The sequence below is a fragment of the Lagenorhynchus albirostris genome, chromosome 1 (genome assembly GCF_949774975.1).
Source record: "Lagenorhynchus albirostris chromosome 1, mLagAlb1.1, whole genome shotgun sequence".
In the NCBI taxonomy this organism is placed as follows: Eukaryota; Metazoa; Chordata; class Mammalia; order Artiodactyla; family Delphinidae; genus Lagenorhynchus; species Lagenorhynchus albirostris.
The window spans coordinates 34,133,587-34,161,463 of NC_083095.1; the positions used below are offsets into that span (position 1 = coordinate 34,133,587).

General features: G+C 36.6%; 1 protein-coding gene and 1 non-coding gene across 2 annotated transcripts in view; both read right to left on the reverse strand.

The window, feature by feature from the left end:
* RAD51B (RAD51 paralog B) overlaps window positions 1–27,877 on the reverse strand; it is a 610,290-nt gene that overhangs the window by 535,305 nt on the left and 47,108 nt on the right. Inside the window, exons 6-7 of the mRNA XM_060140648.1 lie at window positions 24,043–24,162; window positions 21,950–22,133 (exon numbers count right to left, since the gene is read on the reverse strand). Of these exons, the coding sequence (XP_059996631.1) occupies window positions 21,950–22,133; window positions 24,043–24,162 (304 nt within the window). The remainder of the gene's footprint in view (window positions 1–21,949; window positions 22,134–24,042; window positions 24,163–27,877) is intronic.
* Window positions 427–533, reverse strand: LOC132505888 (U6 spliceosomal RNA). The gene has a single exon (XR_009535582.1). It is a non-coding gene; the product is annotated as a U6 spliceosomal RNA (small nuclear RNA).

A 27,877-nucleotide genomic window follows, 5' to 3' on the forward strand; every position in this document is an offset into this window, starting at 1 on the left:
ACATCTTTATTGTAGTATAATTGCTTCACAATGTTGTGTTAGTTTCTCCTGTATAACAAAGTGAATCAGCTATATGTATACATATATCCCCATATCCCCTCCCTCTTATGTCTCCCTCCCACCCTCCATATCCCACCCCTCTAGGTGGTCACAAAGCACCGAGCTAATCTCCCTGTGCTATGTGGCTGCTTCCCGCTAGCTATTTTACATTTGGTAGTGTATATATGTCCATGCCACTCTCTCACTTCACCCCCGCTTACCCTTCCCCCTCCCTGTGTCCTCAAGTCCATTCTCTATGTCTGCGTCTTTATTCCTGTCCTGCCCCTAGGTTCTTCAGAACCATTCTTTTTTTAGATTCCATATATATGTGTTAGCATACGGTATTTGTTTTTCTGTTTCTGACTTACTTCACTCTGTATGACAGACAAAAATATGGAACATTTCACGAATTTGTGTGTCATCCTTGCACAGGGGCCATGCTAATCTTTTCTGTATCGTTCCAATTTTGGTATATGTGCTGCCGAAGTGAGCACTAATACAAAGTTTTTAAAAGTGTAAAATTAAAAAAAAAATGTAAAATTAAAACACTAACAACATATCAACATGTATGTACTTGGAAGTTAAGTGGAATTAACTCAATGAACACATTCAAGATAGACAAAGGACATACAATAATATGAACCAAAGCAATAATTTTTGTCTTTAAAAAACACAAGAGAGTATCCTTTGAGCAACCTCTCATATAGCCAAGATTGTATTTCAAACTGTTTATTTGAATTTAATCAAACAGTGAGCTGTTAGTACTCCATTAAACTCAAGATCCCATTTCTCTACAATGCTCTCCTTTGATAAGTTAAAAATCATAAAATAGAATATCATCCAATATTATTAAACTTCTAAATAAGGCATTAGAGTAATAGTATATACAGAGCACTAATGTTAAATTCCCACCTTGACGATCACAGCTCTTTGTATAAAATCCTGATTGATGATATCTCACAGAAGTTCATATATCATATTAAATTAAAGGTACGGAGCTTTCAAATTATGAACAAATCAATTTTAAAGGAGAAGGAAAAGGGATGGGGGAGAGATCTAAGTTTAGTTTCCAAGTATCTTTTCACTTTTTATAAAGAATGTTAGAATGCTTTCCCTTTAGGTATTGTAAGAGCTCAGGTAGGCACTTAATTAAATATGCATTTCATAAATTGCATGACTAGAAAAAGTGATACAATCATTCTACAAATATATACTGGACACTTAATCTAAGACACTATTCAATATGGATACTATTCTATATAAGCAGCTCTAAAGGATACATAAAAATAGCTCTGTTTTCAGGGAGCTTCCTAATATAACTAAGGAGCTCAGACATGAACATACAAAAATTTAAGTAACACTGCAAAGCAATAAATGATTAAAGTTCCAATTAAGAAGTTAAGACCATATGTATTATAAAAGAAGATAGAATTGATTGAGGCTAAAACCTGTGTGTAGAATCAATTGGTATCTAAGAATCAAGTGACACAAAAATCTCAGAAAAGAGAGAAAACTTGAGAGCTCAGACATGAAAGAAGAGTAAAGTTTAGAAAGGGAGAGATGAAAGCGAAGGGCATCCACAGCTAGAATAAACAGAGGGTGACAGGGATAGACCAGCAGCCGGCACCAAAGAGAAAGGTAGCAGGCGTAGGTTGGAAGCATATGAAAGCGAACTTTGAATATCCTATCAGGAACTTAGACTGAATCATTCAACAAATACTGATTGGTGTAACTATTCTGTGCCACGTCCCATCCTAGATGCAATGGATACAAGTGTGAACAGAACAGCTAAGTTCTCTGCCCTCATAGTGATGATACTCTAGTAGATTTATTCCATAAAAAAGATGGTGCCATGCAATGCTTCTAATCAGAGGATGAGATCAGAGATATACTTTAGGAAAATTATGTAGGTACCTAGACAGAAAAAGAGATAGGCGGGCCAATTAACACACTGCAATAATAATCCAAGAGAGAAGTAGCAAGTGATAGTATTCAGTTATGCAAATACGTCTTGAGCAGTCTTGGATAAAACACCTCATTTCTCTGCATCTCTGTTCTGACTTGAGAATTGAAGTTTGCCACTCAACCACAACCTTAAGATTCTCAATTGGAAAATTCTACAAACACATCAAGGCACCATGTAATATGTGCAAAGTAACACTAAAATCTAAGAGCTGCAACTTGCTTTCCTCTCTAACTTCTTCCAACCAACTCAACTTTCGAATTATGCTTATACTTTATCAGTTTAACGACTATCTGTCTCCAAAAGAACACTCTCTTTCTGAATGAGAATGGACAGTAAGGGTCAAGGTTAGACGTGATAGAATTTAGCTGGAGCCTATGAAGATCTATGCTACCTCCCTTTATTTCTCTCTGTGTAATCTGTAGTCCCAAGTAAAGGACAGAGAAGGGGGTACCAAGGTATTTACAAATCTGTTAGAAACAGAAAAACAACAGTAGACAGGTACTTATTTCATTCTCCATTACACCACAGAAAGTTATCTGTCTCCTACAAGTAACTTATTTATACATGCCTTAAGGGCAAAGATTATGTTTTATTCATCATTATGATCTCATAGTGCCTAGCACAGAGTTTTGTACACATTGTTGGGAGTGTAATTAAGAAGAGTGACTGACCACCCACTGGAGTAAAAGTTCTGAGCCCCATGTCAGGCTTCAGAACCTGTGGGTCTGGCAATGGGAGGAGAAATTCCTAGAGAATCAGACTTTGAAGGCTAGTGGGATTTGATTTCAGGACTTCGACAGGACTGGGGTAAACAGAGACTCCACTCCTGGAGGGCACACACAAAGTATTGTACGCATCAGGACTCAGGGGAAGGAGCAGTGACCCCATAGCGACTGAACCAGATCTAACCACTAGTGTTGGGGGTTCTCCTGCAGAGGCGGGGGGTGGCTGTGTTTCACTGTGAGGACAAGAACACTGGCAGCAGAAGTTCTGGGAAGTACTCCTTGGCGTGAGCCCTCCCAGAACCCGCCATTAGCCCCACAAAAAAGCCCAGGGAAGGCTCCAGTGTTGGGTCACCTCAGACCAAACAACCAACAGGGAGGGGACCGAGCCCCACCCATCAGCAGGCAAGCAGAATAAAGTTTTACTGAACTCTTCCCACCAGAGCAACAGCCAACTCTACCCACCACCAGTCTCTCCCATCAGGAAACCTGCACAAGCCTCTTAGATAACCTCATCTACCAGAGGGCAGACAGCAGAAGAAGAACTACAATTCTGCAGCCTGTCAAACAAAAACCACATTCATAGAAAGATACACAAAATGAAAAGGCAGAGGGCTATGTACCAGAAGAAGGAACAAGAAAAAAAAACCCCAGAAAAACAACTAAATGAAGTGGAGATAGGCAACCTTCCAGAAAAAGAATTCAGAATAATGATAGTGAAGATGATCCAGGACCTCGGAAAAACAATGGAGGCAAAGATCAAGAAGATGAAAGAAATGTTTAACAAAGACCTAGAAGAATTAAAGAACAAACAAACAGAGATGAACAATACAATAATTGAAATGAAAACTACACTAGAAGGAATCAATAGCAGAATAACTGAGGCAGAAGAAGGGATAAGTGACCTGGAAGACAGAATGGTGGAATTCACTGTTGCAGAACAGAATAAAGAAAAAAGAATGAAAAGAAATGAAGACAGCCTAAGAGACCTCTGGGACAACATTAAACTCAACAACATTCTCATTATAGGGGTCGCAGAAGGAGAAGAGAGAGAGAGAGGACCTGAGAAAATCTTTGAAGAGATTATAGTCGAAAACTTCCCAAACATGGGGAAGGAAATAGCCACCCAAGTCCAGGAAGTGCAACGAGTCCCATACAGAATAAACCCAAGGAGAAACACGCCGAGACACATAGTAATCAAATTGGCAAAAACTAAAGACAAAGAAAAATTATTGAAAGCAGCAAGGGAAAAACGACAAATAACATAAAAGGGAACTCCCATAAGGTTAACAATTGATTTCTCAGCAGAAACTCTACAAGCTAGAAGGAGTGGCATGATATACTTAAAGTGATGAAAGAGAAGAACATACAACCAAGATTACTCTACCTGGCAAGGATGTCATTCAGATTCCATGGAGAAATCAAAAGCTTTACAGACAAGCTAAAGCTAAGAGAATTCAGCAGCACGAAACCAGCTCTACAGCAAATGCTAAAGGACCTTCTCTAAGTGGGAAACACAAGAGAAGAAAAGGACCAACAAAAACAAACACAAACGATTAAGAAAATGGTAATAGGAACATACATATCGATAATTACCTTAAACATGAATGGATTAAATGCTCCAACCAAAAGACACAGGCTCGCTGAATGGATACAAAAACAAGACCCATATATATGCTGTCTAGAAGAGACCCACTTCAGACCTAGCGACACACACAGACTGAAAGTGAGGGGATGGAAAAAGATATTCCATGCAAATGGAAATCAAAAGAAAGCTGGAGTAGCAATACTCATAACAGATAAAATAGAATTTAAAATAAAGAACGTTACAAGAGAAAAGGAAGGACACTACATAATGATCAATGGATCAATCAAAGAAAAAGATATAACAATTATAAATATATAGGCACCCAACATAGGAGCACCTCAATATATAAGGCAATTGCTAACAGCTATAAAAGAGGAAATCGACAGTGACACAATAATAGTGGGGAGGCTTCCCTGGTGGCACAGTGGTTGAGAGTCCGCCTGCCGATGCAGGGGACATGGGTTCGTGCCCCCATCCGGGAAGATTCCACATGCCGCAGAGCGGTTGGGCCTGTGAACCATGGCCGCTGAGCCTGCGCGTCCGGAGCCTGTGCTCCGCAACGGGAGAGGCCACAACAGTGAGAGGCCCGTGTACGGCAAAAAAAAATAAAAATAAAAGAATAATAATAGTGGGGGACTTTAACACCTCACTTACACAAATGGACAGATCATCCAAACAGAAAATTAATAAGGAAACACAAGCTTTAAATGACACAATAGACCAGATAGATTTAATTGATATATATAGGACATTCCATCCAAAAACAACAGATTACACTTTCTTCTCAAGTGTGCATGGAACATATTCCAGGACAGATCACATCATGGGTCACAAATCAAGCCTCAGTAAATTTAAGAAAATTGAAATCACATCAAGCACCTTTTCTGACCACAACGCTATGAGATTAGAAATCAATTACAGGGAAAAAATGTAAAAAACACAAACACATGGAGGCTAAACAATACATTACTATATAACCAAGCAATCACTGAAGAAAGCAAAGAGGAAATCAAAAAATACGTAGAGAAAAATGACAATGAAAACATGATGATCCAAAACCTATGTGATGCAGCAAAAGCAGTTCTAAGAGGGAAGTTAATAGCTATACAAGCCTACCACAAGAAACAAGAAATACCTCAAATAAACAATCTAACGTTACACCTAAAGGAACTAGAGAAAGAAGAAAAAGCAAAACCCAAAGTTAGCAGAAGAAAAGAAATCATAAAGATCAGAGCAGAAATACATGAAATAGAAACAAAGAAAACAATAGCAAAGATCACTAAAACTAAAAGCTGCTTCTTTGAGAAGATAAGCAAAATTGATAAACCATTAGCCAGACACATCAAGAAAAAGAGGGAGAGGACTCAAATCAATAAAATTAAAAATGAGAAAGGAGAAGTTACAACAGACACCGCAGAAATACAAAGCATCCTAAGAGACTACTACAAGCAACTCTATGCCAATAAAATGGACAATCTGGAGAAATGGACAAATTCTTAGAAAGGTATAACCTCCCAACACTGAACAAGGAGGAAACAGAAAATATGAACAGACACATCAAAAGTAATGAAATTGAAACTGTGATTAAAAATCTTCCAATAAACAAAAGTCCAGACCAGATGGCTTCACAGGTGAATTCTATCAAACATTTACAGAAGAGCTAACACCCATCCTTCTCAAACTCTTCCAAAAAATTGCAGAGGAAGGAACACTCCCAAACTCATTCTAAGAGACCATGATCACCCTGATACCAAAACCAGAAAAAGATACTACAAAAAAAGAAAATAAGAGACCAATATCACTGATGAATATAGATGCTAAAATCCTCAACAAAATACTAGCAAACAGAATCCAACAACACATTAATAGGATCACACACCATAATCAAGTGAGATTTATCACAGGGATGCAAGGATTCTTCAATATACACAAATCAATCAATGTGATACACCACATTAACAAATTGAAGAATAAAAACCATATGATCATCTCAACAGATGCAGAAAAAGCTTTTGACAAAATTCAACACCCATTTATGATTAAAAAACTATCCAGAAAGTGGCCATAGAGGGAACCTACCTCAACATAATAAAGGCCATATACGACAAACCCACAGCAAACATCATCCTCAATGGTGAAAAACTGAAAGCATTTCCTCTCAGATCAGGAACAAGACAAGGATGTCCACTTGCACCACTCTTATTTAACATATTTGGAAGTCCTAGCCACGGCAATCAGAGAAGAAACAGAAATAAAAGGAATACAAATTGGGAAAGAGGAAGTAAAACTGTCACTGTTTGCAGATGACATGATACTATACATAGAGAATCCTAAAGATGATGCCACCAGAAAACTACTAGAGCTAATGAATGAATTTGGTAAAGTTGCAGGATACAAAATTAATGCACAGAAATCTCTTGCATTCCTATACACTAATGATGAAAGATCAGAAAGAGAAATTAAGGAAACACTCCCAAATACCACTGCAACAAAAAGAATAAAATACCTAGGAATAAACCTACCTAGTGAGACAAAAGACCTGTATGCAGAAAACTATAAGACACTGATGAAAGAAATTAAAGATGATACCAACAGATGGAGAGAGATACCATGTTCTTGGATTGGAAAAAATAATATTGTGAAAATGACTATACTACCCAAAGCAATCTACAGATTCAATGCAATCCCTATCAAATTACCAATGGCATTTTTTTACAGAACTAGAACAAAAAAATCTTAAAATTTGTATGGAGACACAAAAGACCCCAAATAGCCAAAGCAGTCTTGCGGGATAGAAACGGAGCTGGAGGAATCAGACTCCCTGATTTCAGACTGTACTACAAAGATACAGTAATCAAAATAACATGGTACTGGCACAAAAACAAAAACATAGATCAATGGAACAAGATAGAAAGCCTGGAGGTAAACCCACACACCTATGGTCAACTTATCTATGACAACGGAGGCAAGGATATACAATGGAGCAAAGACAGTCTCTTCAATAAGTGGTGCTGGGAAAACTGGACAGCTACATATAAAAGAATGAAATTAGAACACCCCCTAACACCATACACAAAAATAAACTCAAAATGGATTAGAGACCTAAATGTAAGACTGGACACTATAAAACTCTTAGAGGAAAACATAGGAAGAACACTCTTTGACATAAATAACAGCAAGATCTTTTTTGATCCACCTCCTAGAGTAATGGAAATTAAATAAACAAATGGGGGCTTCCCTGGTGGCGCAGTGGTTGAGAGTCCACCTGCCGATGCAGGGGACAAGGGTTTGTGCCCCGGTCCAGGAAGATCCCACATGCCACGGAGCAGCTGGGCCCGTGAGCCATGGCCGCTGAACCTGCACGTCTGGAACCTGTGCTCCGCAACAGGAGAGGCCACAACAGTGAGAGGCCCATATACCTCCCCGCCAAAATAAATAAATAATAAAAAAATGGGACCTAATGAAACTTCAAAGCTTTTGCACAGCAAAGGAAACCATAAACAAGATGAAAAGACAACCCTCAAAATGGGATAAAATATTTGCAAACGAATCAACAGACAAAGGATTAATCTCCAAAATATATAAACAGCTCATGCAGCTCAATATTAAAGAAACAAACAACCCAATCCAAAAATGGGCAGAAGACCTAAATAGACATTTCTCCAAAAAAGACATACAGATGGCCAAGAGACACATGAAAATCTGCTCAACATCACTAATTATTAGAGAAATGCCAGTCAAAACTACAATGAGGTATCACCTCACACCAGTTAGAATGGGCGTCATCGGAAAATCTACAAGCAACAAATGCTGGAGAGGGTGTGGAGAAAAAGGAACCCTCTTGCACTGCTGATAGGAATGTAAATTGATACAGGCAGTATGGAGAACAGTATGGAGGTGCCTTAAAAAACTAAAAATAGAACTACCATATGACCCAGCAATCCCACTACCCGGCATATACCCAGAGAAAACCATAATTCAAAAGGACACATGCACCCCAATGTTCTTTGAAGCACTATTTACAATAGCCAGGTCATGGAAGCAACCTAAATGCCCATCGACAGACGAATGGGTAAAGAAGATGTGGTACATATATACAATGGAATATTACTCAGCCATAAAAAGGAACGAAACTGGATCATTTTTAGAGACGTGGATGGATCTAGAGACTGTCATACAGAGTGAAGTAAGTCAGAAAGAGAAAAACAAATCTTGTATTTAATGCATATATGTGGAACCTGGAAGAATGGTACAGATGAACCAGTCTGCAGGACAGAAATTGAGACACAGATGTAGAGAACAAATGTATGGTCACCAAGGGGGGAAAGTGGAGGAGGGTGGGTGGGGTGGTGGCATGAATTGGGAGATTGGGATTGACATGTATACACTGATGTGTATAAAATTGATGACTAATAAGGACCTGCTGTATAAAAAAATAAATTAAATTAAAAAAACAACCTTAAATTACATGCTTACACTGAATTCATCTCACAAATATAATGCTGAGCAAAAGAAGCCAGACACACAAAAAGTATTTACTAAATGATTCCATTTATTAAATTTCAAAGATACATAGAACTCACCTCTGGTGTTGTAAGAAGTCAGGATATCGGTTACCCTTGATTAGAAGGGGGACATGAGGGCTTCTGGGGTAATGGTCTGTTTCTTGATCTAGTGCTGACTATACAAATGTGCTCACTTTGTGAACACTTATTGACTTATGCATTTATAATTTGTGTACTTTTCTGTATTAGTATTATGTTTCAATAAAGTCTGTGTTAAAAAGATTAAAAAAAAAGAAGAGTGACTGAGATCCAAAGAATAAGTGAGTGAACCAGGTATAGGAGGGTTAGGCAGTAACAGCAACCATCAACAAAACAGCCAGAAGGGGATACAGCCCTAAGACATGATTTTTCCTTTTGAGGAGCTTGCAGCCTTCTGAGGAAAAAAAAAAAAAAAAAAAACAGGAGGAGAGAGATAAAATATACCAAGCACCTGGAATGAGGTAACTACTAAAGTTAATGATTAATGGCTACCTCTTACTGAATGTGTCAAACATTGTACAAAGAACATTACAGACATTGTCTCATTTAATCCTCACACCCCTATGAGTCAGATATTATTATCCCCATTTTTCAAATGGGAAACTAAGAGTTGGAACTAGGATAAATAACTTACTCAAGGTCATAAAACTAGCACACAATGAAGCTATGATTCAAACCCACACCTAACTCCAAAGCCAGTATTCTTAAACAACCAGAACCAGGGTAGATAGCATTGAAGATGATGGGAATTAATCTTATGATGGTACTTAATATATATTGAAAATGGAGCCAGATAGATTTGCTGAAAGACGAAGAGCAGCATTTAAATTGAAGAGGTATTAGGTAATATCTACAGGACCAGACAACTAAATGGAAGAGATCTAGTGCATCAAATAGAAGTCCTCTTCCAGCCCGTTTTCCTTCTCCAAATGCAACCAATGGAGTTTCTTAATGAGCTTCCAGAGCCAATTTATGAACATAAAAACACATTCTCTTTTTTTAACTTATTATTTTGAAATAATTTTAGATTCACCAAATAGTTGCAAAAAGAGTACAGGGAGTTCCTATATGCTCTTCACCCAGCTTCTCCTAATGTTAACATCTTATATAATCATAGTACAATAATCAAAATCAATAAATTAAGGTTGATGCAATACTAATAACTAAATTTTGCCAGTTTTGAGCAATTAGGTTAAGCTCTCATAAACATTCTTGCACCTATCTATTGATGCCCCTGTGTGTCAGGGGTCTCTAACACCACTTTCTGGCTCGGTGATTCACTGAAAGGACTCACAGGACTCAGAAAAGCTCTTACACTCAGTTATGGCTTAGTACAGCAAAAGGATACAGATTGATATAAGCAAAGAGGAAAAGGAGGATGAGCAAAGCCCCGGAGAAACCAGGTAGGTACCAGTTTCCAAGTGTCATCCCACAGTGGAGTTGCATGGACGTGTTTAATTGTCCCAGCAATGATGTGTGACAACACATGTGAAGCAAAGTCCACCAGGAAAGCTCACCCAAGTTCTGGTGTCCAGAGTTTTTACTGGGAGTCAGTCACATACCATGCAGGGCCTGCATGACTGACCTTAGCTACTGAGATTCTAGTCCCCAGAGCCAAATCGGTGTTCTCCATAAATCACAGTTTGTATAAACTACCTGATTCAACTGGTATTGTGTGGACCAAGGCATCAGGCATATAAAAACACTCTTATTAAGCAGAATATTCCAAAGGCTCTGAGTTCATTTCCCAGGAGCTGGCAGTCCTGAAGATAAGACTTCCTTGGGAATATGCTGGGTTTGAGCAACCCACCCCAGCTGAGTTAATCCTTTCCTAAACAACCTGTGAATACATTCCTGGGTTATCTCATTCATTTTAACAACATCACAGTATTCCATTGTATGGATGTTCCACCATTAATTTAGCCAATCACCCACTCATTAATCTTAAGTTGTTTCTAGCTTTTTGCTCCAGTCAACAATAAAAACAGAGACTTGGGACTTCCCTGGTGGCACAGTGGTTAAGAATCCACCTGCCAATGCAGGGGACACGAGTTCGAGCCCTGGTCCAGGAAGATCCCACATGCCGCGGAGCAACTAAGCCCGTGAGCCACAACTACTGAGCCTGTGCTCTAGAGCCCACAAGCCACAACTACTGAGCCCACATACCACAACTACTGAAGCCCGTGCGCCTAGAGCCCATGCTCCCCAACAAGAGAAGCCACCGCAATGAGAAGCCTGCGCACCGCAAGGAAGAGTAGCCCCCACTCACCGCAACTAGAGAAAGCCCGCGCACAGCAACGAAGACCCAACACAATCAAAAATAAGTAAATTTATTTTTTTAAAAAACCAATAAAAACAAAGTTTTATAAATTATAAAGAGCTACACAAAAGAAAGATACAATTTTTCTAGAATTATTCTCACTAACTAATGAAATAAAATGAAGGTTTAGTCTAGTCTATGAGTTTCAGCCACCTGAATGAATATAGGGTATCTTTAAGGATAATCTGACTTCAAATGTGAGTTAGCAAACACAAGGCACTTACGAAAAACAAAAAAAAATGTAAAAGACGTTTCTTACCTCACAGAATTCCCACAGTGTTTGCTTTCAGTAATTAATATGAAAGTAATCAAAGTAAACCAAAAATTATATGATTTCTGAAAAATCATACAGTAACATTACACAACAATAAAATGTAACTCTAGAGTTTTGATGGCTTAGTTACATATATCTAGAGTGTAGGGTTTCTATTTCACAATTAGAGAAACTTCATTAGGCTTTCACAGAAATGCAAATCCTGAATTTTTACATTTATGACGAGAATAAATGTCAAAATTGGGTTCATACATACCTTTTTCTTCGATCTCACAAGTCATAAACATTCTATTCCAATTTTGTAATTAACAAAACTTTAATTATTTTAAACGCATTGGCCTAGCTTCCTATTTTTTTAAATTTTCAATATTTATTAGTATCTAAGATAAGTCATAATCCTATAAGTTAAACCCACTTTGCATGATGGGACAGCTAAAAGTAAAAGAAAAGAAATTCTGGTCCATATGAAATTTACCATTAAACTAAGAAAAAAAATATTTTTATGCTTTTGTCAAATAATAATAAAAAGTTTAACCTTGTAATATTTGCCTTACTCAAAACAAAAACAGTTTCCACTTGCCAAAGATTTTAAACCCTTATGTCCTTAAAATATAATACATTTTAATTAATTTTTCTAAACAGCTTTAAATATTTTATGAGCATTAATATTTCAAAAGAAATCACATTACGTAATAAATTAGAGCAATGCATTTTCTCAAAAAACATACAATCAAGAACACAGATAGAAACAAGAGAAAATCAAGAACATAGATGGCAACAAGAGAAAACCCTGTCAAAACCACACCTCAGTAAAATAATTTGGATTTTAACAACTTTCATTGAAAATAAGACTTTTCCTTCTTAGAATGTTTAAATAGTATATTCAAATTTTTCTTGATATACCAGTTTTCTAAATATTGGTAACTGGTACTAGTTCCCTTACAGCAGAAAACATTTGCACAATATCAAGAAATGAAGGTAAAAGAAGATAGAGGGGAAAGAGACAGCAAACTTCAGTGCTACTCATATACCAACAACTGAAGTTACCTTGTTGAAAATTCTCTGAAACAGTAAAAATTTAGATCTTGGCATTTTGTGCATTTTTTTGGTATTTGTACGGGCCTGTTCAAGATACACTGGAAGCATTTTCAAAGAAGCACCACCATCATTCTGTAGATCTCAGAAAAAAAGAGAATCCTACTGTAGGAAAAAATCTCAGAACTGGCACCCAAAAGATCTTACATTCTATCCATTCATCTGCCCTCTCCTATGCTAAAAATAGGAGAACAAGTAAGGTCACCTCTCGGCCTCATTGTCATCTATAAAATGAAGAGGCTAATCTAAATGATCTTTAAGGTCTTTTTTGGCAAGAAAATCTCATTATTTTAACCTAATACATAATTAACAATATGTATAATAACTGTTTTGTATGATATTTAGAAATCAATGATAACAAGCAACATAAATAACCATAACCACAATTCATTTTATATAGGTAATATTTAAATTCTTCTCATGTTATTTTCATTAATTATAAATAGTTTTAGAGTCTACTGTTTTTTCTAATACTAGCATGGACACACTTTAAAAAGACAAAGGTCTTCTATAATGGAAAAGAATCTGAAAAAGAATATATACATATATGTATATGTATAACTGAATCACTTTGCTGTACACTTGAAACAAACAAAACATTGTCAATTAGCTATACTTCAATTTAAAAAAAAAAAAGACAAAGGTTTTTCATCCTACATCTCAATAGCAGAGTGTCCCTAAACTTCCCCCACAATATTCAGGAAAAAACTTCTACAAGACTAGTACAACTGTGTTTCTCAAACTGTAGTCGGTGAACATATTCAAAGTTTTGTAAATTGTCTCTGAGAATTTTTAAATTTTATATTTCCATTTCAGTGACAGCCTCAAAATACTAGTATAGGCATTTTATAATTAAAAACTGCCAACAGATATTAATGTGTATTTTCAATCAAGTGATGCCAAGTGGTACAACTTTAATTGTCAGAGACGAATAAGAAAAAAGTAATAGCAGAATTCAAACGTAAATGCATTCATGCCCAGGTAAGGGCCAAATGACGTTACCCTTCCCAAACAGAAGAAGGTTTTGTAGTAGTTCAAAGTTGAGTCATCACATGAACTACAGTAAATACACACACACACACACACACACACACACACACACACACACACGCACACATATAATTCAAAAGAAGCTATGCTGTGTTATTTATATTGCAAGTAGTAATTTAATTTAGCAAATGATCATCTGTAACATTAGAATAATTACTTTGAATAGTATTGTTTATTCAATACAACCCACTTTTATGGTTTCATAAGTATGATTTAATAAGAAGAGTTATTAGCTAGTTTTATAATTCTATATATGTCTGTGATATTATAATAAATCTGAAGTCAGAAATGGGGGTTAAGAGCATATCACTTGCATTTAAAAGGGGCCAATGTCTTAAACTAGTTCGAGAAAACACTGCTTTATGAGCAGACTGCTCTCGTTCCCTTCCTCCAAATTCCTTAATCTAATGGTAGCGCCAGCCCTGGGTCCAAGGCTAGGGAGAAAAGAGAAGGGTCCAGATCAGGGAATGGCAAATTGTGGCCCATGGCCCTCCATCTGGTTTTGTAAACAAGATTTTATTGAACTATAACCACACCCATTAGTTTACAAATTGTTTATGGCTACTTTTATGCTACCATGGCTGAGTTGAGTAGTTACCACAGAGACATCAGGGCCCACAAAGCCTAAAATATTACTATCTGGCTCTTCACAGAAGTTTACTGACCTTTGGCACAGTGAGCTAACAGGGCAGAATGAGTATGGGCTCACTGGCATCTGAAAGTCCTGGGGCAAACAAGTGGGAAACAAAGTATTACTGTTTCTAGAAGGAAATAAGACAATAACATTCTCTGATGTATAAAAGGAAGGTGTTAAATATTAGATATAAGGGTTCCTTACAGCTTTTTTTATTTGTAAAAGCTGTATATGAGGCTCTGTGCTAAGTATATTTAATTCAAAAGAACAACCAATTACTACTATAAGGGAAATACTTTTTTTTTTTAAGTACTATCCTCTTTTCCAAGGATCTACTGAAAAATGGGCACTATCCCACTGTTTTAAAGTTGGGCATTACTGGACTTCCCTAGTAGCACAGTGGTTAAGAATCCGCCTGCCAATGCAGGGGACATGGGTTTGATCCCTGGTCCAGGAAGGTTCCACATGCTGCGGAGCAACTAAGCCTGTGTGCCACAACTACTGAGCTCAAGCGCCACAACTACTGAAGCCCACGTGCTTAGAGCCCGTGCTCTGCAACAAGAGAAGCCACCACAGTGAGAGGCCCACGCACTGCAACAAAGAGTAGCCCCCGTTTGTCGCAACTAGAGAAAGCCCATGTGCAGCAACGTAGACCCAACACAGCCAAAAATTAAATAAATAAATAAATTTATTTTAAAAATAAATAAATAAAAATAAAGTTGGGCATTATTACTCTCACTTTACACATTAGGAAACTGAAAAACAGAAAAGTAATTAAGTTATAGTTATACAGGTAGTAAATGGAGGAGTCTGAATTCTAACCCAGATCTGTTTGCGTTGTTTCTGGTGTTTGGTGATTATGAATTATACTACTAAAAACATTTTCAGATTTTTGTATGATATATATCATTTATTAGGGTAAAAAAAATACCTAGGAGAAAGACTGCTTGGTCATATAGTTAAAGTAGATGTTTAACTTTACAAGAAACTGTCAAAATGTTTTCCAAGGTGGCAGTACCATTTAGCATTTCTGTCAGCATGTAGGAGAATTCGAGCTGCTCCGTATCCATGTATCCTTGTCAGCATTTGGTATTGTCAGGGTTTTTGCTTTTGTTTTTTGAACCATCTAATAGGTGTATAGTAGTATTTCATTGTGATTTTACTTTGCATTTCCCTAATGACTAATAATTTTGAGCAATTATTTGCCACCTGTATATCTTCTTTGCTGAAGTGTTTATCCAAATCTTTTGCCCATTTTTTTGCTCATTTTAAAAATTAGATTGTTACTGAGTTTTCATAGCCCTTTAAGTTACCAGTCCTTTAACATATGAGTTGTACAAATATTATCTCCCAGTCTGTGGCTTGTTTTTTCATCTTCTTAAGTATCTTCAAAGAATAGAAATGTTAATTTTTTATGTTTTTTTTTTAATAAATTTATTTATTTTTGGCTGCATTGGGCCTTCATTGCTGTGTGTGGGCTTTCTCTAGTTGTGGCGAGCAGGGGTTACTCTTCATTGCAGCGCACGGACTTCTCATTGTGGTGGCTTCTCTTGTTACAGAGCACAGGCTCTAGGCGCGTGGGATTCAGTAGTTGTGGCACGTGGGCTCAGTAGTTATGGTTCACAGGCTCTGGAGCGCAGGCTCAGTAGTTGTGGTGCACGGGCTTAGTTGCTCCGCGGCATGTGGGATCTTCCCGGACCAGGGCTCAAACCCGTGTCCCCTGCATCGGCAGGCAGATTCTTAACCACTGCGCCACCAGGGAAGTCCCTGGTGCATTTTTTTTTTTTTTTTTTTTTTGCCATACACGGGCCTCTCACTGTTGTAGCTTTTCCCATTGCAGAGCACAGGCTCTGGACGCGCAGGCTCAGCGGCCATGGCTCACGGGCCCAGCTGCTCCGCGGCATGTGGGATCTTCCTGGACCGGGGCACGAACTCGTGTCCCCTGCATTGGCAGGGGGACTCTCAACCATTGCGCCACCAGGAAAGCCCCCTGGTGCATATTTTTAATGTCATTTAAGAAATCTTTGCCTGGCCCAAGGCCACAAATATTTTCTCCCATGTTTTTCTTCCAGAAGTTTTATGGTTTTAGGTTTTATGTTACAGTGTGTCAACCATTTTGAGTTGGGTTTCTATAATAGTACAAGTCAAGATTTGTTTGTTTTTTACATATGGATATCCAATGGTTCTAGCACAATCTGTTGACAAACTATCTCTTTTCCACTGAATTACCTTAGCATCTTTGTTCAAAATTAACTGTAAATCTATGGATTTATTTCTGCACTCTCTATTCTGTTCCATTGATCTGGTGTCAATCCTATCACCAATACAACACTGTCTTAATTACTGTGGCTTTCTAGTAGGTCTTAAAATCAGGGAGTGTGAGTCTTCTAACTATACTTTCCTTTTTATAAATTGTTCTAACTGTTCTCTATCTTTTGCTTTTCTACATAAATTTCACAGTCAGATTGTTGATTTCTACCCAAAAGCCTACTGGGATTTCGATTGGGATTGTGTATTGAATACATAGAGCAATTTGGAGAGGATTAACATCTTGACATTGGTGAGTCTGCAGTCCATGAGCATGGTATGTTTTCATTTATTTAGGTCTATTTTGAGTTCTCTCATCAATGCTTTATAGTTTTCAGTATAAAAATCTGACATATATTTTGTTTCATTTATCACCAAGATTTCATGGTTTTGGTATTCTTATTAATGGTACAGGTTTTCAATTTCAGTTTCTAATTGTTCGCCACTAGCATATAGAGAAACAATTAATTTCTATATATCAATTCTCGTATCCTGTAATCTTGCTAAAATCACTTGTTAAATCTAGTAGCTTTTTGGGTAAAATCTTTGGGATTTTCTACCAAACATATCATATTGTCTATGAATAAAGATAGTCTTATTTCTTCTTTTCTAATTTAAATACAGGTATACTTAAATTCTTTTTCTTGCCATATCACACTGGCTAGAGTCTACAATACACTGTTGATTAGAAATGGCAAGAATGGGTCATCTTTGCCTTATTCCCAATCTTAGGAAGAAAGAATTCAATATATCACCATTAAGTATGATGTTAGCTGTAGTTTTTTAGTAGATGCCCTTTATCAGGTTGAGAAAGTTCCCTTCTACTACTGGTTTGCTCAGAGTTTTCATCATGAATAGCTAATGAATTTTGTCAACTGTTTTTCCTTCCTACATCTACTGAGATGATCCTTTTTTTTAATGTGTTGCTGTAGTAAATTTTATATTTTAATGTTGCATTCAAAATCAATGAAACATTCCTGAAATAAGCTGTACTTGGTCATGATGTAGTTATCCTTTTTATTTATTGCTGAATTTAATTTGTTAACATATTTTAAGGATTTGCGTATTTATGTTCATGAGGAACAGCACTCTGTAGTTTTCTTAAAAATTTTCTGGAAGGTTTGTATAGAATCGATACTATTTCTTCCTTAAATGTTTGATAGATTTTACCAGTAAAGACTTTGGACCTAGCATTTTCTTTGTGAGATTTTTAATTACAAATTCAACTCCTTTAACAGATATAGGACTATCCAGGTTATCTCTTTCTTCCTCAGTAAGCTTTGATAGTTTGTGTATTTCAAAGAATCTGTCCATTTCATCTAAGTTATCAAACTTACTGAAATGAAGTTGCTCATAACATTCCCTTATTATTCATTTAGTATTTGTAGGACCTTCAGTGATATCCCCTTTTCATTCTTGATACTGCTAATTTGTTTTTCTCTTGGTCAGTCTGGTGACAGTTTTATCAATTTTATTAATCTTTTCAAAGAACTAGCTTTCTATTTCATTGATTCTTTTCTCTATTGTTTCCTATTTTTAAGTTCATGGATTCATGCTTTTATCTTTATTTTTTCCTTCCTTCTGCTTATTTTGGGTTTAATTTGTTCTTGTATTTTTTACAAGCTAGATCACTGATTTGAAAACTTTCTTCTTTTCCAGTATAAGCATTTAATTAAATAAACTTCCCTCTAAGCACTGATTTAGCTGCAATCCACAAATTTTGATATGTTGTATTTTCATTTTTATTTACTTCAAAATATTTTCTAAGTTCTCTTGTGATTTATTCTCTGACTCATGGGTTATTTAGAAGTATTTTTGTTTAATTTCCAAATGTCTGTGGATTTTCCAGACATGTTTCTGTTATCAATTTCTAGTGTTTTTTGGGGTCAAAAAACACACTTTGTATGATTTCAATCTTTTAAATATGTTGAGATTTATTGTATGTCCCCAAATATGGTCTATATTGGTGAATATCTCATGTGTACCAGAAAGGAATATGTATTCTGCAGGCACTTGAATGGAATGTTTTGTAAACACCGAGTAGATCAAGTTGACTGTTTATGTTATCCAAGTCTTCTGACTTTCTGCCCATTAATTCTATCAATTACTGAGAAAGGATGTTGAAATCTCCACAAACGCAGGCATGCTTGCATACAAACACACATATAATCATCTTCCATATCCATGGGTTCCACATCTGTGGATTCAACCAACCATGGATCAAAAATTCTCACTTGGAGAATTTTTTTTTCTAATCTATGATACATTTTAGTTTTTTATTTTTTATTAATTTTTATTGGAGTATAGTTGCTTTACAATGCTGTGTTTCCTTGGAGAATTTTTGATGCAAAACCCTGGACACAAAACCCATGGATAAGGAGGACAACCATTTTATATAAGGGACTTGAACATCTGCAGATTTTGGTATCTGCAGGGGTCCTGGAAGCAAGCCTCTGCAGATACTGAGGGACAACTGTACATACCATACACAAATATATACACAATGTGACAATCAAAATTAAATACAAATTATATTTTAAGCTTTTTCCCCACATTTTAAAAGCACTGAAAGTTCACTGTAGAGAAATGTTTAAATTCAATGAAGTACTCAACCCACAGCCAAGTTGGTTTTACTCTTTACTCTCATTTGAATGAAGATATCTAGAGTGTATCAAAATGCCAGGCATCCTGGCCCTGTCCACCATCTCAGATCCACAGGCAAAGAACAGGCTGGAATGCTTGGCTTTCTACCCAATCTTCAGAGGCCATCAGACATTCACTTACCACAGTTTTACTAAACTGAGATAAATCTCTTCTAATTCCTGGTTCTGTGATACTATCTAGATCTCTAAAGCCTTTTCCAAGTTTAAGAATCTTAAGAATTCTTTTTCTTCCTATAAGACACCAGTGTGAACTGAGTCCAGCTCCCATATGATAAGATTCTGCCATCTAAAGTTATATTTTATTACTATTATAAATAGTAAACAATATTAAAGATAGGATCAAAGTAAAGATAAAAGCAACTGATAAAATTTAAGTTCAGTATAAACATACATAAGATTAAATCAAGTCTAAGAAGAAAAGCAGTATCTAAACTCATACATTCAAAAACATTTACTGAGTGCCTACTATGTGTTAGGCACTATTCCTGGTACTGAGAATAAAGCCATGAACAAAGTAGACAGAATCCCTTTAACCATACTATGGGGTGGTGAGGTCACACAAACAATAAACATAAATATATAATGCTAGAGGGTGAAAACTATGATGGAGGAACATAAAGCATAATAAGAGACATGGAGAGGCAGGGAGTGTGGTTAATACTTATATGGTCAGGGAAGCCCTCACTAATAACAGGAGACAATATGGATAATGGATATTCCAGGCTGAGGAACAGCAAACACTTCTTGGGGCAGGAATGTTTGTTGGCAGGTTTAAGTACCAGGAAGCATAAGGTTTGCTAATTTGAAAGGTATAATGAACCAGAAAACAACACACCTCTTAAGGCATTTACTTCCATATGAAGCCACCTTTTCAAAGTATAGCATAAAAGCTTAAAAGTTTATGATTTTCCATTTAAGTGAGGTAATTAGGCTAGGAAAATTCTGAGATTTCCTAAAGGAAGTATTTTTCAAAAGCCTTCTAAAACCAATACTGATTTGTCAGAAAAACCAATACCATACTGTGTTACGTAAGTACATGTTATATTCTGCATTTACCTCTGAACAGAAAAACAAAGGCAAAGACAGAAGGATATGAGGATACTAAGTACCTATTCTTCCAGAGGGCTCTATTAAAAACAAAGAAAAGCAGAGCCCCTTTCTCACTCAGGAAAATAAATAATCACCTCAGAAAAAACTGAAATACATTAGCCTACAATTACAATTTAAAAGCAAACAGGGACTTCCCTGGTGGCCCAGTGGATAAGACTCTGCGCTCCCAATGCAGGAGGCCCAGGTCAGGGCTAGATCCCACATGCGTGCCGCAACTAAGAGTTCGCATGCCACAACTAAGGAGCCTGCCTGCCACAACTAAGACCCGGCGCAACCAAATAAATAAATATTTTAAATAAATAAAAACAGACAAATATAACTTTTAAAAAGTGAATTTTCATATTTTACACAAGATTAAGTCAGACAACAATATGAATAACATAAACGTATATACTTAACTTTTCCATTCAATCAAGTAACTCTATAAAATATTTTTAAATTTCCTTATTCTCCTTGACCAGGGAAAATATGGATTTGAATTTGTCCTTTTAAGCAACTATAATAAAATTTAAAAGATAAGCATCATCCAAGATAAGCTTTACAGCACTCGATTCACCAGGAATTATACCATATAATCCAAAATATGAATTTAAAAGCCATTAAAACATGTAGAACTTTTTGAATGCCACATTTTCCCCCTCGATTCTTGCTTAGGTTTATCAGTCTCAAAGGCTATGTGGTAGTTTCCACTAACAGTACATATTCTCTATGTTACAAAGATCCAAGGTTTTAGTTTTCCAAACAAATCTAAAAATTATAAATTATCACTAAATTTTATCTCAGTTTAAGGAATTTTCCTATCTTCTGTTGAGATGATGCATGGCTAAAATTGAAAAGCCTGACAATGCTAAATGTTGGTGAGACTTCAGAGCAAGCTGCACTCTCCCACACACTGCTAACGGGAATATAACTTAGTACTCATAGCTTACCCAGCACAAACCCTTGAAATACACCTCATCTTCAGATTTCTTGATCACAATTCCCACTACTGAAAGTCATGCCAAGAGTAATTTTTCAAGTTTTCCTTACTTACGCTTTCATTACTATCACTCCAAACACCCTAAAAAATCAACCTCTGGCTTTTGAAGCAAACCAAATCCTATGGTGTACAAAACAGCACTGAACACAATAACAATATCTAAACCTTAAATACTTATAAAACTGACAACTTCTGCCATAAAAAAAAAAAGCTGTATAGAAACAGACACAGGCAATTTCATGGAGTTTTAATACTTATTACTTATCTCAGTGTGATAAAAATAATATAAAAACATGCACAAAGACTAAACAATGAGAGGGAAGAAAAGTACTGACTACAGGAACTTTGGAAAACAATATTTAAATCTTCTTAGGCTCAAATTGTGAAAAGGACGAAATAATCTCAAGAGATGAACAAATTTTAGAAGATGGTGGTATTTGCTATAGCAATTAGACTGTGCTACCATTAAAAAGTCATGTTTTAATTTCCTTTTAATTATATTATTTGATATATAAAAGAAATATAAAAGAAAGGAAATATATATAAAATAAATATAAAATAAATATATAAAATATAAATATAATAAATATATAAAATAAATATAAAAGAAAGGAAAAAAAGAAAGAAAGAGGAAAAAAAGAGAAAAAGAAAAACTTACTGGGATTGAAAATTCCTCAGCCAAATACTTCAAAGAGGCTGCTTCTCTTGCCAAGAACTTGTTCCTTTCTCTCATGTTGCCCTGAAGTTGTGTATCAAACTCCTTTCTTACCACAGAAGCAACAGAGTCGATAATCACAAGTTTAACTCCTTTTGAAATAATTTCTTCTTCCAAGGATTCAATCCTGTAAAAGCAGAATTTATAAAATAGTGGATAAATTTAAGGTATAATTTTTAAAAATAGGGCATGGAAAGGTTAACTACCTATAAAACAACAAATTATTCTTCCCTAAGTTGCAGTAATTATTGCAGATATTCAATAAACATACATTATTTTCAGCTCTTCTATATATATTGCACACTTTGGGAAATAGGCCAAAATGTTTTCATTTAGCTTCACTCCTTGGTTTCCTTTTCTTTTTAATCAAACATTTATCTAATCTACCTCAAATGTGAAACGTGTCGATATTTATTTCTCTTCTGACAATTTGTATCAGCTCAAATATAGATTTTACTGCTTAGCCACTTTTTTTTAAATTAATTAATTTATTTATTTTGGCTGTGTTGGGTCTTCGTTTCTGTGCGAGGGCTTTCTCTAGTTGCGGCAAGCGGGGGCCACTCTTCATTGAGGTGCGTGGGCCTCGCACTGTCGCGGCCTCTCTTGTTGCGGAGCACAGGCTCCAGACACGCAGGCTCAGTAGTTGTGGCTCACGGGCCCAGTTGCTCTGTGGCATGTGGGATCTTCCCAGACCAGGGCTTGAACCCGTGTCCCCTGCATTGGCAGGCAGATTCTCAACCACTGCACCACCAGGGAAGCCCCCTTGGTTTTCTTATGATACTGCTAAAGCTCCAGTTTAGAGCAAAACTGCTTGCCGTAGCCCGGCTCCAAAATGGTCCCTATTTACTTGCACCTCCTGGTATTCACATCCTTGTGGAGTCCCCTCCCACATTGTACCAGGGTTGTCCTGTGGACCAATAGCATATGACAAAATGACAGTACACCATTTCTGAGAGTAGGCTGTGAAGGACTACAGCATCCATCTTGGGCTCCTTCTTACTTGCCCACTCTCTCTCAGAGCACTGGCTCTGGCAGAGGCAAGATACCATTGTGGACCAAAAATGTCACCTGCCACATCAGTAAACAAAGGATGTTGAGGCCATCAAGCCATCAGCCACTGCAGCTGCCCTGACTGTGCACCTTGAGGGAATTCAGAATAGAGAAAAGCAAGATACTGGCCCTAGACAGTTAAGGTGCATATCAAAGGAATGATTTCAATAGCCCAGACTCTTGCATCTTCCCATACATACAAAAGTGCTAAATTCATTAACTCAAAATATTTGTTTTTTCTTTAATTAACAGTAATTTTTGGATGTTTCAACTACCTTTTTTTTTTTGCAAAAACTCCTATATCCTGGCTTCTCCCTTACCTCTTTGGAGCAGTCCCTCAGAGCTATCTGAGAGGCTGCCTCCCAGGCTTAAGTCCTCAGTATGTCTGCTGAATAAAACATAATTCTCAACTTTTAGGTTGTGTGCTTTTTTTTTTTTTTTCAGTCAACAACATGTTGTAAGCAGCCCTATGGAGAGACCCACAGTGAGAACTAGAGGCCTCTCCAGGAAGGAAGGGAGGCCTTCCAGCAACTACATGAATGATCCTGGAATTCTCTAAGATTCTCCAGCCTCAGGTGACCCTTGAGATGACTACAACCCTGGCCAACAACTTAACTGCAAGCTCTTGAGCAACCCTGAGCCTGAAATTCTCCGCTAAGCCATTCCCAGATACCTGACCCTCAAAAACTATGTGAGATAACAGATGTTTACTGCTTTAAGCTGCTAAACTTTGGGGTAATTTGTTAATGGAACAGTAGATAACATACCACTTAATTAGTTAAATCTAAAACATTTTATTCATTTAAAATATTTTTCATTTTTAAAGAAATACTTCAACCAATAGTAGTAAATGAAGAACACTGAAATAATTATTTCTCATAATCCTAATTTGTAGGGACTTTTTTTTACTCAGAAGCTGAAAACATGAAAAACAAAAAATAAATCTTCAACGTATTACTAAAATACCAAAATCTAAGACAGCATACCTTTGTAGAACTTCATCACAGCTGAGTTCCCGATAAAGATGAACTTTACTGCTTGTCAAAAGTAATTTTTCTTCAGTGTTAAAATATCTGGGAAAACGAGATTCTGCTATCTCAACCAGTCTGTGGAGGAAAAAATAGCACAAGCAAAAACAGTCAATATTTTTTTGCCATTTGCAGCAACCTGAATGGAGGGCATTATGCTAAGTGAAATGAGTCAGACAGAGAAAGATGAATACTGTATGATATCACCTATATGTGGAATCTAAAAAAATACAACAAACTAGTTAATATAACAAAAAAGAGGCAGACTCATAGATACAGAGAACAAACTAGTGGTTACCAGTGGGGAGGGGAGGGGAGGGGCAATATAGGGTTGGGAGTGTGGGAGGTTCAAACTACTGGGCTTAAGATAGGCTCGAGGGTATATTGTACAACATGGGGAATGTAGCCAATATTTTGTAATAACTAAATGGAAAGTAACCTTTAAAAATTGTACCAAAAAATTAAAATAAATAAATAAAAATAGTCAATATCTAAGGCCACATAAATTTTACTTAGGAAACTCATAAGCCATAAGTAACACTGGAAAAAAAGCCTTATCAATAGAACAGGTATTAAAAAAAAAAGAGCAGGTATAAGCAAAATGGCTTCATATACAATTATGGAAGGTAAGCCCTTGTTTGTAAGCACTAAAAGAGATTACCGGTCAGAGCACACGCCTAGCAAGGGCTCTTAATCTCATCTAATGCTGAGCAAGCAATATCTCTGAGGTTCAACATAAAAATACGTTTTTTTATAAATGAAAATTTGACTAGCACCACATGTTTAGTCAATAAGAAAAATGCTTTCATTTTCAGAAGTGAAATATATTTGAATATAGAATATTATCATTCTAATAATCAGATATCAGTAAATCTCCATGTCTCAGACCAGAAAAATATGTTTTCTCAATTAAAACTTAAATACATACAAAATAAGTGCTATCCAATAGTTCTTTGGTAAACAGGAAACTATTTTCTAAACAAATAGATGTGTCCAATATTTCCTTAGTAAACAAAAAATTATTTTCTAAACACTGAATTCCGACCTCAAAGCTAGATCTAATGCATGGGGTAGGCTGAGTATTAGAGAGCGACAAGTTGAAACAGATGCAACTATAATCGTTATTAGAAATTTCAAATATTTCAGGCTAAAAATACAAAATGTAAATCTTTGAGTGTAATTGTCTCCTATTTAAAATGATACCTTATCAGCCCCATACTTAACCATCCAAGGGTGACTGGGAGGAATGACTATATATACTAAAACCATCCTATATTTTATGTTCCATTTAACAACACAAAAGTATAAAAGAATAGTGTTTTCATTTCTAAATAGTTAATGAGCTCCAAGAAGAAGCTGAGAATGTTAAAGAGATAAAATAAGTTCCTCACATATGCCATACTCAGAAATGAAAGAGAAACTCTAAAACAGGAAAGAAAAAAATAAAACTAGTTAATAACATTCCTTAAAAAGTATATTTTGGGGGCTTCCCTGGTGGCGCAGTGTTTGAGAGTCGGCCTGCCGATGCAGGGGACACGGGTTCGTGCTCCGGTCCGGGAAGATTCCACATGCCGTGGAGCAGCTAGGCCAGTGAGCCATGGCCGCTGAGCCTGCGCGTCCAGAGCCTGTGCCCCGCAACGGGAGAGGCCACAACAGTGAGAGGCCCGCGTACCGCAAACAAACAAACAAACAAACAAACAAGTATATTTTGAACAATGTGAAAAGATAAGGCATCATTGGTTTGAAAAAGAAGAGGAAAAATTACTTTAGGAGTAAGGAATAGTACCGAAAGTTGTGTAAAAAGTTGAGTACAGAATGGATCAAATGACCATTCAGGAAAAGTACTTGAGAGAGGGAGGCACAGGGACTAGAAAAAAAGGAGGAAATGAGGTAAGTGATGAAAGCAAGAAGAAATGAGACGACACTGGCAAAGCAGAACGGGCAAATTTTGAGAGTCTGGGGAAAATGTGTAAATTTCTTGATTAGGGCAACTATTTGCTGAGTTTAGTGCTAGTCAGAGAAGTCAGATAAAAAGCTCTGACACTTGGAACCTGCTGATTTTTAATAGGATAGGTGACACCTGCCAGAAACATGGAAGTTTTTCAAAATTTGGATACCCAGTCGATTAGGAACCAGACTGAGAGTACCTAAGTCATTGGCAACAACAACTGAACAGCTGACAGACAATAATAATTTTCTGAATCTAACACTAGGCTGGATTTCAACCAGCAAGCAGCTTGATAGTCAAAGGCTCTGGAAACTATTTCTCTCTCTCATTCCATTAAAGGCACCTCAGAAGGAGGGTGGTCAATGTGTGGACCTGAACTAACCTTATCCACAGTTATCATGCTGAATACCTGTATCAAATGGATATTTACACACGAATATGCTGTCATTTTCTATAAGTTTCTCCAAATGTTTTTCATTTTAGAAAAAGTATCTAAAAATATATAAATCAAAAACCGAATACAAATGTAGTATTCTATATGCCTCACATTAATCGTAGAATTTCTTATGACAATCTTCACCACAAAGATCTTTTTTGGTTACAGCCACCGAAAGAAAAGATATGTTTTCCTCCCAGACATTAATTACATAAAATTTGAAAGCAGTGCCATCTAGTGGACATCTTTTTTATTAAAAGTACTCTTTTCAAAAGATGCATTTAAGATTCATTCATTCAATATTTGAGGACCTAATATGTGAGGCACCATTCTAGGAGCTAAGGATACAGCTATGAACAACAAGAAAACAAAACAAAAAAATCCTTCCCTCATGGAACTTACATGCTACCGAGAAAGACAAACAAATAAATATATATTAACATGTCGGATAATATGTGCTTTAAAGAAAAGTGAATCAGGTTAAGGGAACAGATTGTGACAGACAGAAGTAAGAGCTATTTCATGAAGGGTAGTCTGGGAAAGCCTTTTTAACACGGTGACATTTGAGCAAGGGTTTAAGGGAGATGAGAAAGTGAACCATGTGGCTATCCAGTGAAACAGCACACAGGAAAAGAGAATTACAGCAAGTGCAAAAGTCCACATGTGGGAAGATGCCTGGGGTGTTGCAGGAGTAACAAGGAGGCTTGTAGTAGCTGGGACACAGGAACCAAGAGGTGGGATAAAAGGAAATAAGGTGAGAGAGCTAGCCAGGGGCCAAGATCACATAAGATTTTTACGTTTGTGGGTTTTTTTTTGGGGGGGGGTTAGATTTCATTTAGTAAAATGCGAAAACTAGGATCAGGACTGACGTGATCCAGCTTCTTTTCTTTTCTTAAAGAATCACTCTAGCTACCAAATGTAGAAGAGGCTATGGAGGGGCAAGGGTGACAGCAAGATCAGCTAGTGCCTGTCGTCCAGATAGAGATGATGACTTGACCTAGAGAACAGATCAGGTGATTAGAAGTAACTGCACTCCAGATACAGTTCCATAGAGGATCGAAGGGATTTCTTGACTAATCGGATGAGCAGATGGAGAAATGGAATTACCATTCACTAAAGTGGAGAAGACTGGATTCAGATCAAGGTTTTTGTTATAAGTTCCTCCTGTTACTTCACAGCTCTTTTATAAAAGAAAAGCTTTACATTAGTGACCACGTGCCAACTTGAAACCAAACACATGCTTAATGTAAAAAAAAAAAAAACTTTTCCAAAATTCTAGTTGAAATCTAGCATCATAAATGTGCTGAAATATAAGTTTATGGTTTCTCAAAGCTCCATGTAATACTGTCCTGTTGATTAATTCAATATGTACTTGCTTCATACTGTGGTATTACAAAGTATAATAACGT